Source organism: Apodemus sylvaticus, unplaced genomic scaffold (assembly GCF_947179515.1).
Source record: "Apodemus sylvaticus unplaced genomic scaffold, mApoSyl1.1 scaffold_66, whole genome shotgun sequence".
Lineage (NCBI taxonomy): Eukaryota > Metazoa > Chordata > Mammalia > Rodentia > Muridae > Apodemus > Apodemus sylvaticus.
In genome coordinates, this window is record NW_026263217.1 from 1,064,597 (window position 1) to 1,080,837 (window position 16,241).

The following is a 16,241-nucleotide window of genomic DNA, read 5'->3' on the forward strand; positions in this document are numbered from 1 at the left end:
CATTTTAATATCAAGAATGGATTCTTCAGTAGACCCAGTCATAAATTTAATTTTATTGAGCAAACTTGATTATAAAGGAACCATGTCCAGACAAGCATCCTGACACACTTACATAAGATAGCTGTATGATGTGATGGTGTTCTGTTTTCAGTGGGTGTGTATGTCTTCTCTAGACCTGCCCAAATGTTTTGGAATTGTGAATGAAAGACACACACACACACACACACACACACACATACACTCGTAATTTTAATATGCATTAAACAGTATATTGGGTGAATATTTTTAAACCTTTTGCATCTAACATACTGTTATGATTGAAGAGTTACATTGAATGTATTTCTAATAAAATTGAAGAAATATTTATAAAATGTGTTAAAATTGAAGATTTACATGGAAACTATTTCTGAAACTAAGAAATATAGAGAAAAAAGTGTTAAAAGATTAGAATGCATTGTTAAATAATGGTAAAATAGACAGCATAGAAAATATGTCTTTACTAATTGACTAGGACATAGAAATTTTTTCTGAATAATTAAAGATATTAATGGAAAATATTTCTGATAAAATTGAAGAAGCATAGAAAAGAGTGTTAACATTGAAAATTTTCATGGAAAATAATACAAATAAAATTGTAGACATAGAAAATATTCCTAAACTAATTCAAGAATTGAGTCAAAATATAGTCTGATAACATTAAAGGTTTACATCGAATATATTTCTGAAAAAAATGAAGAAATATGTAAATATGTGTTCAAATTGAAGGTTTTCATGTATAATAATATTCTGATAAATACCCTTTATTTTGATAAAGGGTAGACATATTAAACAGTTCTAAAATAATTGAAGAAGGAAGCACAAGCATTTTCTGATAAAATTCATTTACATAGAAAATATTATTGATAAAATTGAAGAACGGTATACAAAAATTAAATAAATACCAAGAAAAAGTGTTAAAATTGAAAATTTTGATGAACAGTAATAATGGTAAAATGGTTAACATAGAAATATATATACTAAGTGAACAAGAACATAGAAAATTTTCGGATTAAAATTTAATGTGGTGATGGAAAATATTTCTGATAAAAATAAAACTATATTAAAAAGTTAAAATAGAATTCAAGGAAATAATACAATTAAATGGTAGACATAGAAATCATCTAAACTAGTTAAAGAGTTAAGTAGATACATTTTCTGATAAAAAAAATGAAGATTTTGATGGAAAATTTTGTCATGTTTTTGAAGAAATATATATAGAAAAGTGGCAAAATTGAATATTTTCATAGAAAATAATTCAGATAAAGTTGTAGACATAAAAAACATCTAAAATATTGTAAAAGATAGTAGAAACATTTTCTGATAGAATTGAAAATGTTCTTAGACAATATTTCTAATAAAATTAAAGAAATACATTGAAAGTGTTAAAATCGAAGAGTTTGTTAGAAAATAATAATGGTAAAAATGTAAACATAGGACATTTACTTTTACTAAATGTTCAAGGACACAGAAAAATATGGTGATAAAACTGAAAGTTTTGATGTAAATTATTTCTGATAAAAATAAAGAAGTATAGAAAAGTGTTAAAATTAAGGATTAACATGGAAATATTATTGATAAAATTGAAGAAAGTTATATAGAAAATATGTCAAAATTGAAGAATATGCTGAAAAATAAGAATGGTTAAATATACCTATATTAATATACTAATACTAATATAATAAATTATTATATTAATTTACTACAAAAATAAAATATACCTGTACTAATTGTTGAAGAACATGGAATACTTTTCTGGTAAAATTTAAAATTTTTAAATTTTTTATTTGGCATATTTTTATTTACATTTCAAATGTTGTCCACTTTCCTGGTTCACCCCTCCCCCAAAAATCCCATGAGCCATTTCTCCTTCCCCAATCAACCCTCCCCCGCTTCCCTGGCCTTTCATTTCTCTACACTAAGGCATCAAGTCTTTCCAGGACCGGGGGCCTCTCCCCCATATGGTATCTAACAAGTTCATCCTCTGTTGCTGATGCGTCTGGGGCCATGGGTAACTAACTCCCTGTGCACTCTTTGGTTGATGGTTTTGTCCCTGGGAGCTCTGGGGGGTACTGGGTGAGTCATATTGTTGTTCCTCCTGTGGCGCTGCAAACCCCTTCTGCTCCTTGGGTCCTTTCTCTAGCTCCCCCATTGGGGACCCTGTGCTCAGTGCAATGGCTGGCTGAGAGTGTCCCCCTCTTTGTTTGTCATGCACTAGCAGAGCCTTCCAGGTGACAGCTGTATCCGGTTCCTGTCACCCAGCACTTGTGGGCATCCACAATAGTGTCTGGGTTGTGTAACTGTATATGGGATGCATCCCTGGGCGGGGCAGCCTCTGGATGCTCTTTCCCTCAGACTCTGCTCAAACTTTTGTCCCTGTATCTCATTCTGTGGGTATTTTTTTCCCTTTCAAAAAAGGACCCAAGGATCCGTACTTTCTTCTTCCTATGTCTTGAGCATCATTTGTTATGTAAATTGTGTCTTGGGTATTCCACGTGTCTACGCTTTTTTATCAAAATCTTCAATTTGATCAATTTTTTCTATGTCCTTAGACAAATTGTATAGGTATATTTTCTATGTAAACTCTTTTACCATTTTGATTTTCCAACTAATTCTTCAATTTTAACTCTTATATTTTTATGTACACAATTTCATCTGAATTGTTTGCCATGAAAAATTTCAATTTAACAATTTTTCTCTATATATCTTCAAAATTTATCAGAAATATTTTCCATGAGAATCATCACTTTTATCAGAAATCTTTTGTATGTACTTGATCATTTAGTAAAATACATTTTCTGTTTATCTTTTTACCATTATTATTTTCCAATAAATTCTTCAATTTTAACACTTTATTTTTCAATTTATTCCTAAAGTTTGCCTGTGCACAAATTTTAGATATGTTTTCTTTGTCATTCTTTTAATGTGTTTTAATTTCAATGACAAATCTCAATTTGAAATATTTTTCTATATATTTCTTCGATTTTATCAGAAATATTTTCCATGAAATCTATCAATTTGATTAGAATTTTTCAATATGGCTTGTCAGATTTGATGTGTTATCTATGTGTATAATTTCATGTGTATTATTTTCATCAAATTCTTCAATTTTAACACATATATTTATATATTTCTCCAATTTCATTGAAAAGGCTTTCTATGAAAGGCTTTTTTTCAGAAAATTTTCTACTTACTCTTTCAATTTGTAAAGGTTTTCAATGCATACTATTTGACAAGTGTCAATTTCTATCAAAATATTCAATTTTAACATTTCTTTCTATATATTTCTTCAATTTTATCACATATTTTCAATGATATCTCCCATTTTATCTCAAAATTGTTCTACAAGCTTTGTCAGTTTGCATTAATACAGACTCTATTATGGGAAATTATTTTCCATCCAATATTTGAATTTCAAACTTTTTTCTATATATTTCTTTCATTTTTTTCAAAAATGTTTTTCCATGTAAATTTTCTATTTATTCAAAATTTTCAGTGTGAGTATTCATTTAGTTTAGGAATGTTTTCTACTTACATCTCCTTTAATTTGGATTCCAAGTTTCAATATTAACCCATTTTTCTATATATTTGTTCAATTTTATCAAAACAATTTTCCATGAAAATCTTCAATTTCATCTGATTATTTTACTACATGTAGTGTCAATTTGTTTTGATATACTAACTATGTATACACCTTAATTTACATTATTTTTATCGAATTCTTCACTGTAAAATTTTTTCTTATATATTTCTTAAATTGTATCAGATATTTTTCCATGAAATCTTTGATTCAATCAGAAAAGTTGTCTACATTGCTTGTCAGTTAGTATAGATACATTTTCTCTTAGTAATATTTTATCTATATTATGTTCTATCCTATTCTCAGTTTGACATATCTTTCTTTATATTTCTTCCATTCTTTTGAAATCACTCCCACAAACATCTGGAATTCTATCAGAAAAGTTCTCTACATGTTTTGTCAGTTAGTATTCATGAATTTATTACTACTATCATTTTGACTATATCATTTCCCTTTGAATTCATCTATTTTAACCCTTTTTCTATATATTTCTTCAATTTACCTGAAAGTATTATATTTATAATTCCTATTAATTATTTTAAAAATGTTTTCCATGTCAGCTATTTAACTGTAATATTTTCCATCCACAGCTGCTGCTGACCATGGTTGGGGAATTAGACAACAAATTGTCAGTTTTCTATAGCAAAAATGGAGTGGGTGAGTGCGTAGGTGGAGGAGTACCCATGGGAAGGTAGGAGGGAGTGAAATGGGTGCTTCCTGATTGGTAACCTGGAAGGGGAATAATATGTGAAATGTAAACAAACAGAATAATCAATCAAAAGGAAAGAATAAATGAAACAGACCTTTGTAAAATTAATAATAGGTTTACTGCTACTTATTGAAACTAGTCAAGAGTTCTCTGTCCCTCCTGTCAGATGAGGATGTAGCTGAGTACATATTATTTCTAAATAATATATGGGTGCACCATTTCCTGTTACCAACTACTGGGAAGCCATGTTCAAGTGTGCCTACTACAGGAAATTTCACTTCACTGTTACATGACTCACTGTGCCTTTCCCAGGACCACATCTTCATTTCTGGTTTACAGTGAGATGGAAAGCCAGCTTCCTTCGTTCTCTCTCTCATTTCTCTAAGCTCACCATTCTCACTCTCAAGCACACACCTCCTCCATCTTGCAGACATAAATATGGGTGAACTCTCTAGGGACTAATTGAAAGCCCTGAGAGCAGTGGGTGTTGTGACATCACTGGTGACATCACAGGGGATGACCAGAGCTCTCCAGGATTCACTAGACTGTTCAGACAAGGGATTGTGTATGTCATGGGGAACAGGCTTTGCCTTCCTGTTAATGCTCTTCCTCTACCGAACAGAAGCTGAGGTGCCCATCCCGGGAGACTCTCCTGGGACACAAATGTTGATCACCTCCCTTTCAAAAGCCAGAGGTCTCAGCCACTGAGATTTCTCAGTGTCAGAACAATGGGAAAGTGCTGTGCTTTATTTCCAAATGTGTTAGCTGTGGAGACCTGGGTCAGGATGGAGAGAAGAACCAGCCCATCAAGTTGGTAGCAGAAGACTTGAGATGTCCACTTTCTTCCTAGGCTTTGGCCGCATGAACTTGTTAGAAGGCAGTTCCAGCGTCACCTTTAGCATGTGGAGATTCAGGACGGGAGGGACCTTCTCAGGACGGTCTTGCTTGGAGATGATGCCTGTGGAGAGGGATCAGGAGAACAAGATGACTCAGATCTGACACTGTGACTGAGTGATGAAAACAAAGGGTATAGTGCATTCTTTGTTTTCCATGCTCTGTCAGTCAGGCTGTGAGAGACCCACCTACACAGACACTCCCCAACAGTTGTGTGTCCAAATTTGTCAACAAATGTCCAAATTCTCCATTTCCTAAACAGCTCTCATCTGTCCCTCAACCACTTCCAACCTATTCTATTACTGATTTAACCATAGTATGCCACACCCGACTGCCTCCAAGTGTGGTCTAAATGCCTCAAATCTAACAACACCCCACTACTCTATACAGATCAAATCCCAGCAACTACATGGTGGCTCACAACCATCTAAAATGAGATCTGACGACTTCTGAAATTTCTTAAGACATCTACAGGATATTTACATACAATAAATAAATAAATAAATCTTTTAAAAAAGAAAACTTAAAGGATGGTCTTATTGCGAAGAATTCAATTATTGTCCAAGAATGTTTTAGATATCTTAGAGGTTTTGTCCCCATACGAAATTAAGTACTGTCCTTGAAGTATCTGCCAAAAAATTAAGATGAAAATGTGAGGGGACTTGTATTAAATCTGATGATTGCTTTTAGCTTATTGTCCTCATGTTATGTTAAGTTTACATATTCTTGAACATGGGAGATCTTTCAGTCTTATTTATTTATTTATTTATTTATTTATTTATTTTCATTTTTATTACGTTCATTTTTTCAGACCAGTTCTTAGCTCTCTCCTGGCACACCATCCAAGAATGACCCATCCCATTCCTCTTACCCCCTGTCTCCAATACCATGTCTCAATCCTCCAACACAGCTCAAAGTACTAGAAAAAGGTCATCAATAAAATCATTAAAAAAAATTCTTCTCCACCTTAAAAAGATGCTGGCCATAAATATACAAGAAGTCTATAAATCTCCAAACAATTTAGGCAAAAAAATAAAATTTTCTTGTCATACAATATTCAAAACACGAAATGTGAGAGCCGATCCTGTGCCACAGTTCTCCATACCCAAATACTGCAGTGAGAGAGCGGGTATCCCAGGAGTGCTGACAAGCCTCTGAGTAGAGGTAAGAATACCACTTCTGCTCAAAGGGACCCCGACAGAGCACTCAGTTGGAAAGAACTGAGCAGCTGCCTGGGCCATGATCCTTTTATTCTCTGCCTGCACCCAGAGCTGATCCCCTGCCTCAGTGCTCCACATTCAAATTCTGTGTGGAGAGAGTTGATCTCCCAGAAATTCCATCACACCTGTAAGCTCCACTTCTGCTCAAATCCCCGGACCATGAGTGAGCCACACAGAGCCATCAGAACCCAGGAAGCAAGGGACAGCTGGGGACAGAATCCTTCTGGATTCTGTCTGCACCTTGGAGGTAGCTGATTATGTGCCAATTATTTCCATACAAAAATTTCTCCTGGAGAGAACTGTTCTCTCAGGAGTACTGACTCACAGACTCACAGGAGAGACAAGCCTCAATCAGAGACAGATCAGCTAAGATCAGAGATAACCAGAGAACAGGACACAAGGGCAGAAATCATAAGCAACAGAACCCATGGCAAATTGGTATCATCAACATCTAGTTCTCCCACCAGAGCAAGCCCTGGATGCCCCAACACACAAGAAAAGGAAGCTTCTGATTTACAATCATATCTCATGATGACGATAGGGGACTTTAAGAAGAGCATAAATAACTCTATTAAAGAAATACAGAACACAGGAAAACATCCAGTACCCCTTAATGAGGGCACACAAAAATCCCTTAATGGTTTTCAGAAAAAGGCAAATAAAAAGGGGAAGGAATTGAACAAAACCTTCCGGGATCTAAAAATGGAAATAGATACAATAAAGAATTCATAAAGGGAGACAACCCTGGAGATAGAATACCTAGGAAAGTGATCGGTAGTCATAGATGCAAACATCAATAAAATGCAAGAAAGAGAAGAAAGAATCTCGGGTGTAGAAGATGCTGTAGAAAATACTGACTGAAAAGTCAAAGAAAATGTAAATGCAAAAATTTCTTAACCTAAAATATCCAGGAGATCCAGGACAAAATGAGAAGGCCAAATCTAAGGTAATAGGTAGAGATAAGAGCAAAAATTCCCAACCTAAAGGGCCAGTAAATATCTTCAACAAAATTACAGAGGAAAACTCCCCTAACCTTAAGAAAGAGATGCCCATGAATATACCAGACGACTAAAGAACTCCAAATAGAGTGGAGTTAACATAAATGGAGAAACAACATATTCCATGACGAAAACAAATGTACACAATATACTTCTACAAATTCAGTCCTAAAATGTATAATAAATGGAAAATGCCAACAAAAGGAGGGAAACTCCACCCTAGAAAAAGCAATAAAGTAGTCTTTCAAAAAGCCCAAATAAGATAACGGATAAGATAATGGAGCGGTTACACAAGATTTGCTGATCCAAATATTGACGGGGGATTCTGGCGCTCGGAGGGGGTTTTTTGGCATACATACAGCTCGGGCCATCAGCAATGTAAGAGGGCGATTTATTTTGTTAGCAGGAGGTCACTTCGACGTTAGTAAACTGCATCCAAGAGACAGGAGACAGGAGACTCCAGTCCAGATGGTGTATGACCCATAGGAGTTTTCCCAGGCACGCCCCTTATCTTTTATGGACGGTCTGTTTGTGGAATGACTCAATCACAACCTTGCTTCAAGCTTGTCCGGCGTGCCCGGGCTCTAAGTCTGCCTGCTGCCTCAATTATGGATTCTGAGAAATCTTTGCTCCTGTCAATGTCTACCATTTATCTGTATTATTTTTCAATTATAACCTTCACTATTTCAAGTTCTACTTAATTTTTTCACAAATATTTTCAGTAAATGTTTCTACTACCTTTTTCAATTAGTTTAGAAATGTTTTATATGTCTAATATTTTATCTGTATTATCTTTTCTGATATCTTAAATTATAATACATTTCCTGTATATTACTTCAATTGTATTAGAAATATTTTCCATCAAAATCTTCAATTTTATTAAAATTGTTTCTAGGTTCTTGGACAATATTCTAGGTATATTTTCTATGTTTACTGTTTTACTATTATTATTTTCCAACTAATTCTTCAATTTTAGCACATATCTATATATATTTCTTCAATATTACTTGAATATTAGTTAAGAGAAACTTTAATTTTATCAGAATGTATTTCTATTTATTTTTTAAATTATTTAGAGATGTTTTTCTGTAAACAATATTATCTGAATAATTTCCCATGAAAAATCTTTAATTTAAAACTACTTTTCTATACACTGCTTCAATTTTATCAGAAATATTTTCCATGAAAATCATCAATTTAATAAGAAAATGTTTGTAAGTGCTTCATTTAGTAAAGATGATTTATCTTTTACCATTATTATTTTCCAACAGATTCTTCAATTTTAACACTTATTTTTCAATTTTTTCCAAAAATTGAGTGTGCCTACACATTTAGTTTTCTTTGTCAACTTTTTATGTGTATTTGTTTTCAATGCCAAATCTTAATTTTAAATAAATTTTCTGTATATTTCTTCAATTTTATAAGAAGTATTTTCCATGAAAGCCAACAATTTGATTAGAATTTTTTAACATGGTTTGTCAGTCAGTTTTGATGTATTATCTATGTGTACACTTTCATGTGTATTATTTTACATCAAATTCTTCAATTTTAATACACATATTTATATATTTCTTCAAATTCAGTGAAATTGTCACATTGGCATCACTGTCAGTCACTCAGAGACTGCTGGCCCTGCCCCTGATGTCACGCCAACCCCGCCCCTCGCCCATGTATCTCAGCCCCGGGCGGGAGCCATGTTGGATTCCCTGACTGTCACCCAGCAACCGCTGGCCGCGCCCCCTGACGTAACCCGAGCCTTGCCCCTGGTCCATGACCATGCACCTCAGCCCCTGGCGGGCGCCATGTTGGCGTCCCTGTCTGTCACCTGGCAACCGCTGGCACCACCCCTGACGTCACTGCAGCGCCCGCCCTGCATCCAGCCTCCTGGAATGTTGTCATTTCCTGTCTAATTTTTATGAATGAAAGTGGGCTGGGAGTTTGAATGTGCGCGTTCGTCGGAGTTCTGGCAGAGGTGGGAAGAGGTGAGCGCACGCATTTAGCGACTGCTGTGATTGCTGAGCTTCCTGGGCTCTGAGCAGCCTGGCCTGGAATTGTGGAACGGGACTGCATTCATGTGCGCATCCAGATGAAGATAGTGCTCCATGCTGCGGGTGTCTGTGAGCTCTGGAGTAACTCTGGGCTATCCACCTGTTGTCTCCACAGAAGCAGTCTGTGAGTTTGGAGAGGCCAGGCAAGACACGGGCTTCCCGCTCTGTAAAGTTTTCTGTGGGGCGGAGTGCAAACCGTCTCTGTGCTCTGGGCAGGGACGGTGGATGGGCAAGACGCGGGCTTCCCGCTCTGGAAAGTTTGCAGCAGGACAGAGTGCAAACCCTCTCTGTGCTCCTCCAGGCGGGGACAGTGGATGGGCAAGGCGCAAGCTTCCCGCTCTGCTCTGGAAAATTTGCAGGGGGACAGAGTGCAAACCCTCTCTGTGCTCCTCCAGGAAGGGACAGTGGCTGGGAAAGGCACAGACTTCTCGCTCTGGAAAGTTTACAGTGGGGCGGAGTGCAAACCCTCTCTGTGCTCCTCCAGGCGGGGACAGTGGCCTCCTGGCATGACCCTCCTGCAGGAACAGAAGCCGAGCCTGGCCGCCATGGATCGCTGGGCTGTGCGCCGGGTCCTGGCTTCTGGCTGTGAGCTGGTGAAACAGGAAGGGAATTCACAGGCCAGTAAACTGAATCCTGTTCCTTAAAGACACAGGCTGGGCTGAGAAAAGACAAAGACCTGGTAGAGTTTACAGAGTTCTGGGCTGGCGCTTTCCCAAGGAACATTAATGATCAAGTTGCAGCTGGCTGGGGTCAAAGGCTGTGGGATGGGCGGGGCTAGGTCCCAGGGTAACTTGATTTTTTGTTTGTTTGTTTGTTTTTTAATTTTGTTAATTTCTGTAGTAGTTTTTTTTTAATTGCTTTACTTTAGATGCTTAGTGTTTCAATTACTGTGCAGTAAAGGGACTTTTCCCCAATCTCTTTGGTATTTTGCATGCTTTTACATTAACTCTGGCTATATATTTATAATAACTCTGGCTATTCTTACACAGGCACCTTCTTTAGTTTAGGACATTTTCATTTAGGATTTTATTGGAAATGTTTTCTAGATATTTATGCTGATTGATCTTCTTCACTCTCGCCCTCACCTTCTCCATCTGAGGTTTTCCTTGTGGGTGTGCAGCTTGAATGCTTCTCTGTGTCCTGCTCTGAGCTCTGCTGTTGTGTGCTGTGAGGGGACCTCAGGGAAATGCTGAAATCAAGACATGGTGAGTACACAATATCTGCCCACAATGGGGAGGAACATGTGGCTGAGCTGTATGCACTGGGGTGGTGGATCCTCTATGGGGTTGGATCAGAAACATCAGCCATATGTGACTTCCTGTGAGGTTTCTAGTGGTGCTATTTACTTCATAGTTCAGGCCATGATCTCTGACTAATTTCAGTATTATGGCTGATTGTAATTCTGTCCAAAACATCTGGACCAGTTGCTTTTTTGTAGCAGCATGGGTGGTTTCTGTGACTATGCATCACCTGTGTCCAAACCTTTTTGTCTTTTATAATATACATTAAGAAGGCAAGGTTAGGACTGGAGAGATGTCTCAAAGGTGAACAACTCTGGTTGTTCTTACACAGGCCATTAGTTTAATTCTTAGCAACCACATGGTGGCTCATAACTATATGGAATGGGGTCTGGTGCACTCTTCTGGCCTGCAGGAATACATGCAGGGAGAACATTGTATAAGTAATGAATTAATGCCTTAAAAAATAGAAGACAGATATGAATCTAATAGTTCTGATTTCATACATTACTCGTTCTTTTGTTTACAATGTTTTTTGGCTGTAGCTTTTTTTATATTTATTTAATATGTTTAGTGTTGTGATTATTACGTAGCAAAGGGACTTTTTCCCCATTGTTTGGTATTTTTGATGTTTCTTGTACATTAACAGGCACCTGTTTTGCTTTAGAAAAATTTTCCATTCATTGTTTCATTATTTCCCTGGTAGAGGGAACGGCAGTAAAAAGATAGTATTTGACTTTGTCCTCCTGTGAAAAGTCACTGTGCACAAACAGAGCACACAGTTTGTGCGTCTCAAATTTCTGAAATGTCTCAACAATATCCGTGAGCATCCACATCTCTGCACAGCACAGTCTCTGGATTGTGAACTCAGTACTCACCAGCTCAAGCTCACCCGTGCCATGTAGACATCCACAACATCTGGTGTGTTTGTCCTCACAATGGCCGCCCCCCTTGAACTTTAACCTGTGACGTCGCTGCTGCCTCCCCTGTCTCACTCTACAGTGCACACAGTGACCTGCTTCTCGTGTCCTGTTCTGCAGGCAAAAGCCACGCTGCACCTGCGAATCCGTTTCCTGTGGCTGCAAAGGCGAGTTCGCTGCAGGACGCCAACATGGACGCCGACCTCGACAGCATCTTGTGCTGGTTCTGGACAGCAGAGGGTTCTTTAAACACAAAAACAGTAAGTCAATAACAATAATAATAGAAAAGGCTTTTCAGAGAGGTTTTAGAAATCTTGCTTCAGTTGTTCATAAACAAAATAAAGAAGGTAGTCACCTGAAAATGCTCAAAGATAAGAAATTAAGAATCTTATTTCCATTAGGCTGTCCAAATAGGCCAGAAATAGAGTAAACCAATTTTTAGGAAGAATCATCAAGATGTCTAAAAACAACTATTTGTTATTATTAAAAAGGAAAATTGAAAATGTTGCTTACCTGATGTGGGGAGAAAAAATTATCAAGTTAGGCATGGTAGCACACGCCTGTGATTCTGGCACTTAGAAGGCTGAAGGGAATTGTGAGTTCTAGGCTATCCTGGCTACATAGTGAGACTAAGGCTCAAGAAAAGAAGGGAAAGTAGAGGGAGGAAGGAGGAGGATGGGGGGATTTATTGAAGAATTCTTATTAGATCAACCTCTCAGGAACCAATTGGTCACCGTAACCATTCATAGGATGTTCTTGTTGAATGGAGTGTTCAAATGACAGCCCTCAGCCCCCTGAGGAAGAGGCAGAGGAACACATGTCATCCTCATGTCCATGGTAACACTGAGGGGCATGGACTGTTCTCAGCCTCAGCCTACAGTGAGGACATTGAGGCTCAGAGGGGCCAAGGTAGCTTGGCCACAAGCACTTGATGATTACAGGCCCAGCCAGGCTCACATACTGTGAGGTAACCCCACATTGCACATTGCTTTGGTCAAATGCATCTGACTTTCATGTTATAACAAGCTAGGTGGAGGAGAGACTCTTGTTTAGTGACCATGTCATAACTGAGAGCTGCAGCCGAGATCTGAAGACAAAATGTCCCCTTCTTTGGTTTTCTTTTTTGTTGTTGTTGTTGTTTTTTGTTTTTTGTTTTTTTGGGGTTTTTTGTTTGTTTGTTTGTTTGTTTTGTTTTGTTTTTGTTTTTTCGTTACAGGGTTTCTCTGTATAACCCTGGCTGTCCTGGAGCTCACTCTGTAGACCAGGCTGGCGTCAAACTCAGAAATCCTCCTGCCTCTGTCTCCTAGAGTACTGGGATTACAGGTGTGCGCCATCACTGCCCGGCTTAAATGTCCCCTTCTTTAATGTAAAAATTTCAAGACATTGGGGATCCCCAGGTCATATACTGCAAGAGATTCCAGGGCCTGAGGGACCCTTGAGTGTATAGATTTAGCCCTAGTTTAATGGCTTTGGTAGGGCCTATTGACTCTAGAACTGGATGACTGAGCTATACCAGCATCACCTGTGGTGTCTATGAATGTGGGCATCCCTGCCCTTTGCTGCCCCCTTCAAAGCATGGGCATAGATAAAGACACACCAAGAGTCCCAGCTTCCTTGTGGGATCCTTGGGCTCAGATCTGTGATTGCATATACTGAAGGGCATTGGAAAACGAAGGGAAGGCTAAGGATTCTAAACCTATCTGCTGAGGCAGAAAACATTCAAACCTGTGTTTATGATTGACTACCTCTAATATTTTTCTAACAAATTACCTGGAATGGTTACTTCCTATAAGATATTATGCTATGATCTTTCCCTCAAACAATGAGGCTTAGGCTTCAGAGAGTGTATGCCATTACATCGTTAATGAATAAAAGGAATGAAACAGATCAATGTTCGTAGTACATTCCCAACCTGAGTCCTCTCTAGGATGTCCATGGAAAGGTGGACATTCATATTTGTACTTATACTGAATATTGGCAAAAACATTTCCCACAATGTAGGTAACATTTAAGCTTTAGTCATGAAGCTGTGCTCTGAGAAACAAAATCTGTCATATACTAGGTGATCAATGCAAATTTCATTTTAATTAATTGATAGATCTTAAGATACAGCCCATTATTCTTAAGCCACTTTAAACGCCATAAAATTACCATATATATGGTAAGATATAGCTGACTATTTTATACAATATAATTACAGTCATATACCTAGTCTGTTCCTTTTTGTCAATGATGTCAATTGTAGTCATTTGAAAATCCTTTGACTTTTCAGCTAACCTTAATTTCATGACATCAGAACGCATGGTCTGACTGAATCAGGGTTTCTAGAGTGACCACAGTGCCAGTGGCATAAGACTTGCAGGTGTAGTAATTGTGTGTTCACTCCTGGCCTCTAGCTAAGGTTTCCTGAATTGAGTTTGGGCAGATGAGGGTGGGAAGTTCCCACTCAATCCTCAAGTACAGTGAAGTCTGAGGCCACTGGACACACACACACACACACACACATGCACATGCACGCACACACACACACACGCTCACACATGCTCACACACATTCACACATGCTCACACATACTCACACACATTCACACATGCTCACACTCACACTTATACACATGCTCACACACACATGCTTACCCACACGTACACACACTCATACATGCACACTAATACCCACGCTCACACACATTCACGGGCACACACACTCTCTCTCCTTTTCTCTCTCTTTCTCTCTCTCTCTCTCTCTCTCTCTCTCACACACACACTCACACACACACACACACACAAACACACACACACACACACACACACAGTGAGGTCAGTGAGCTTTGCCCATGATTCTTTGCACAATAGCTAACTATGGAAGCAAATATCAATATAAATTTTCATCCCTCTTGCTCCCATCCAAAACCTTTTGCCAGGAGCTGTTTTAGAATTGTCTTGATTGACAGTAGAGTGCCTGCAGATGCCTGCACATGTTGTAATGGGTTGTTCCATATCTAAGGACTGAAGTAAAGAAAAGAAAAGCAGTTAAAATAATAATAGAAAAATGAAGACAAGCACATTAATACCTGCAGATTGAGTTTAGCAAGAGCCAGTATATTAAACATAGTGGGTAAAGTGAGGTAATTTAGAATAAAATTTTGTCTGGAGGAACTGAAGTTTTTCATTTTATGGTTGTTTTACGAGCATCGATGTTTGAAGAGCATCAATATGGGGGTGGAGAGATGCTCTGGGATTGAGAACACTTACAGTTAATGTATTGCACAGGCCTCAACATGGCTGACGAACCATCCCTAACTCTAGTTCTAGGGGAACTTAATGCCTTATTAAGGTTTCTGCAGGCACTGTATATATGTGACCCACACACATACACACATGCAGACCCAATCACCAATGAATGTAAAATAAGAAAAAAATAGTATCAATATCCCAACCAATGTCAAGAACCTGGGAGATCCTAGAGATAGGATAAAGAAGACATTAGTTTCATATCTTAAGGCGTTAAGAAGAAAGACAGGTATAAATCTCAGGGACAATGAAAAGTTAGACAGAAATGCATGGCTCAAATATAACGCCACATGGGGCATGATTTTAAGCAGATGGTTGAAAGCCAGAAAGGATTCCATCTGCATTTTCTCAGCTGAAGGGATCATAAGACTGGGGAATCTCAGCAGAAAACAGGTATTACAATGGTTACTATGTCATAAGAATGATTTGTTTTGTTTTTTTAAACCCACAGCCCCTGCTGTGAACAGAACACAAATGCTAGCACCCTTATGAAATGTAAAACACAAGCACAGAAAATAGAGATTAAGAGGGGACAGAGGAAGGGCAGGCATGCTCTGGGCTTCTTTCTGCTGAGTGGGTAATATGGATGTGCCCACTATTGGTTAAAGAGAACCAGTAGAGGTTAGAAAGTGCCAAACCAGTACAGAGAATGCACAGAAGCAATCCAACCCACTTATAAAGTGGAGAGTCACTAGACAATATCTAACGATAGCAGTTCAAGAAATACTGGTGCTGACATCAGAACTAATTCCAGAAATTGTTACAGGCAGTTTCACCCCGCCTTTCTCTTGAGAATTTCTGCCATTACAGGTCCTACGGGTAGCCTCATTTAGGGGCGCAAAACACGAGGAGCAGACCCCTACTCCCTCAACCACCCACCCCACCCCACCCCTGCCATCACACATGCAATCAAAGAAACAACCATGCTCTGCATCACATAATCCAGGCTTAACTACAGGTGTGTGCTTATATCGCCTCAAACCAAATTAACTTCTGCATTTTCTGGCCACTGTCCCAACTAGGGACATGAAAATGATTTATTAAAAGCATGCTGTGTCAGTAACTTCATCTGCTTCCTGTGGCTGTGGCAAGCCAGTTCTTCTCTAATGCTGGGCTCTTTGAAGTCGGCAGGTTTGGGTTATTCACCTGGCTTTGAGCCTGTTGACAATGAACTAACTGGTAAGACTAGTATACATTGAAAAGCCTCCGTGGGATTTGGGTGTGAACTGGGAATTCCCTGCTGCTACTCAGCTGCTTATCCAGCACAGAGCACGATTAACTTTGCAGTGTATGTTTTAAACTCTTCAT

General features: G+C 38.2%; 2 protein-coding genes across 33 annotated transcripts in view; both read left to right on the top strand.

The window, feature by feature from the left end:
* Positions 1–16,241, top strand: part of LOC127676136 (myoferlin-like) — a 106,230-nt gene that overhangs the window by 30,996 nt on the left and 58,993 nt on the right. For 8 of the 28 annotated variants that reach the window (XM_052172075.1, XM_052172076.1, XM_052172074.1 and 5 more), the window contains exons 1-2: positions 10,272–10,690; positions 11,764–11,903. In XM_052172075.1, coding sequence (XP_052028035.1) covers positions 10,672–10,690; positions 11,764–11,903 — 159 coding nt within the window. In that variant the 5' untranslated portion in view covers positions 10,272–10,671. Of the gene's footprint in view, positions 1–9,355; positions 9,420–9,512; positions 9,610–10,082; positions 10,165–10,271; positions 10,691–11,763; positions 11,904–16,241 lie in introns of those variants that run through there. The other 20 variants (XM_052172087.1, XM_052172091.1, XM_052172085.1 and 17 more) reach the window with 17 other exon arrangements.
* The window catches only part of LOC127676135 (myoferlin-like), a 68,417-nt gene that overhangs the window by 30,064 nt on the left and 22,112 nt on the right, over positions 1–16,241 (top strand). The window lies entirely within an intron of this gene.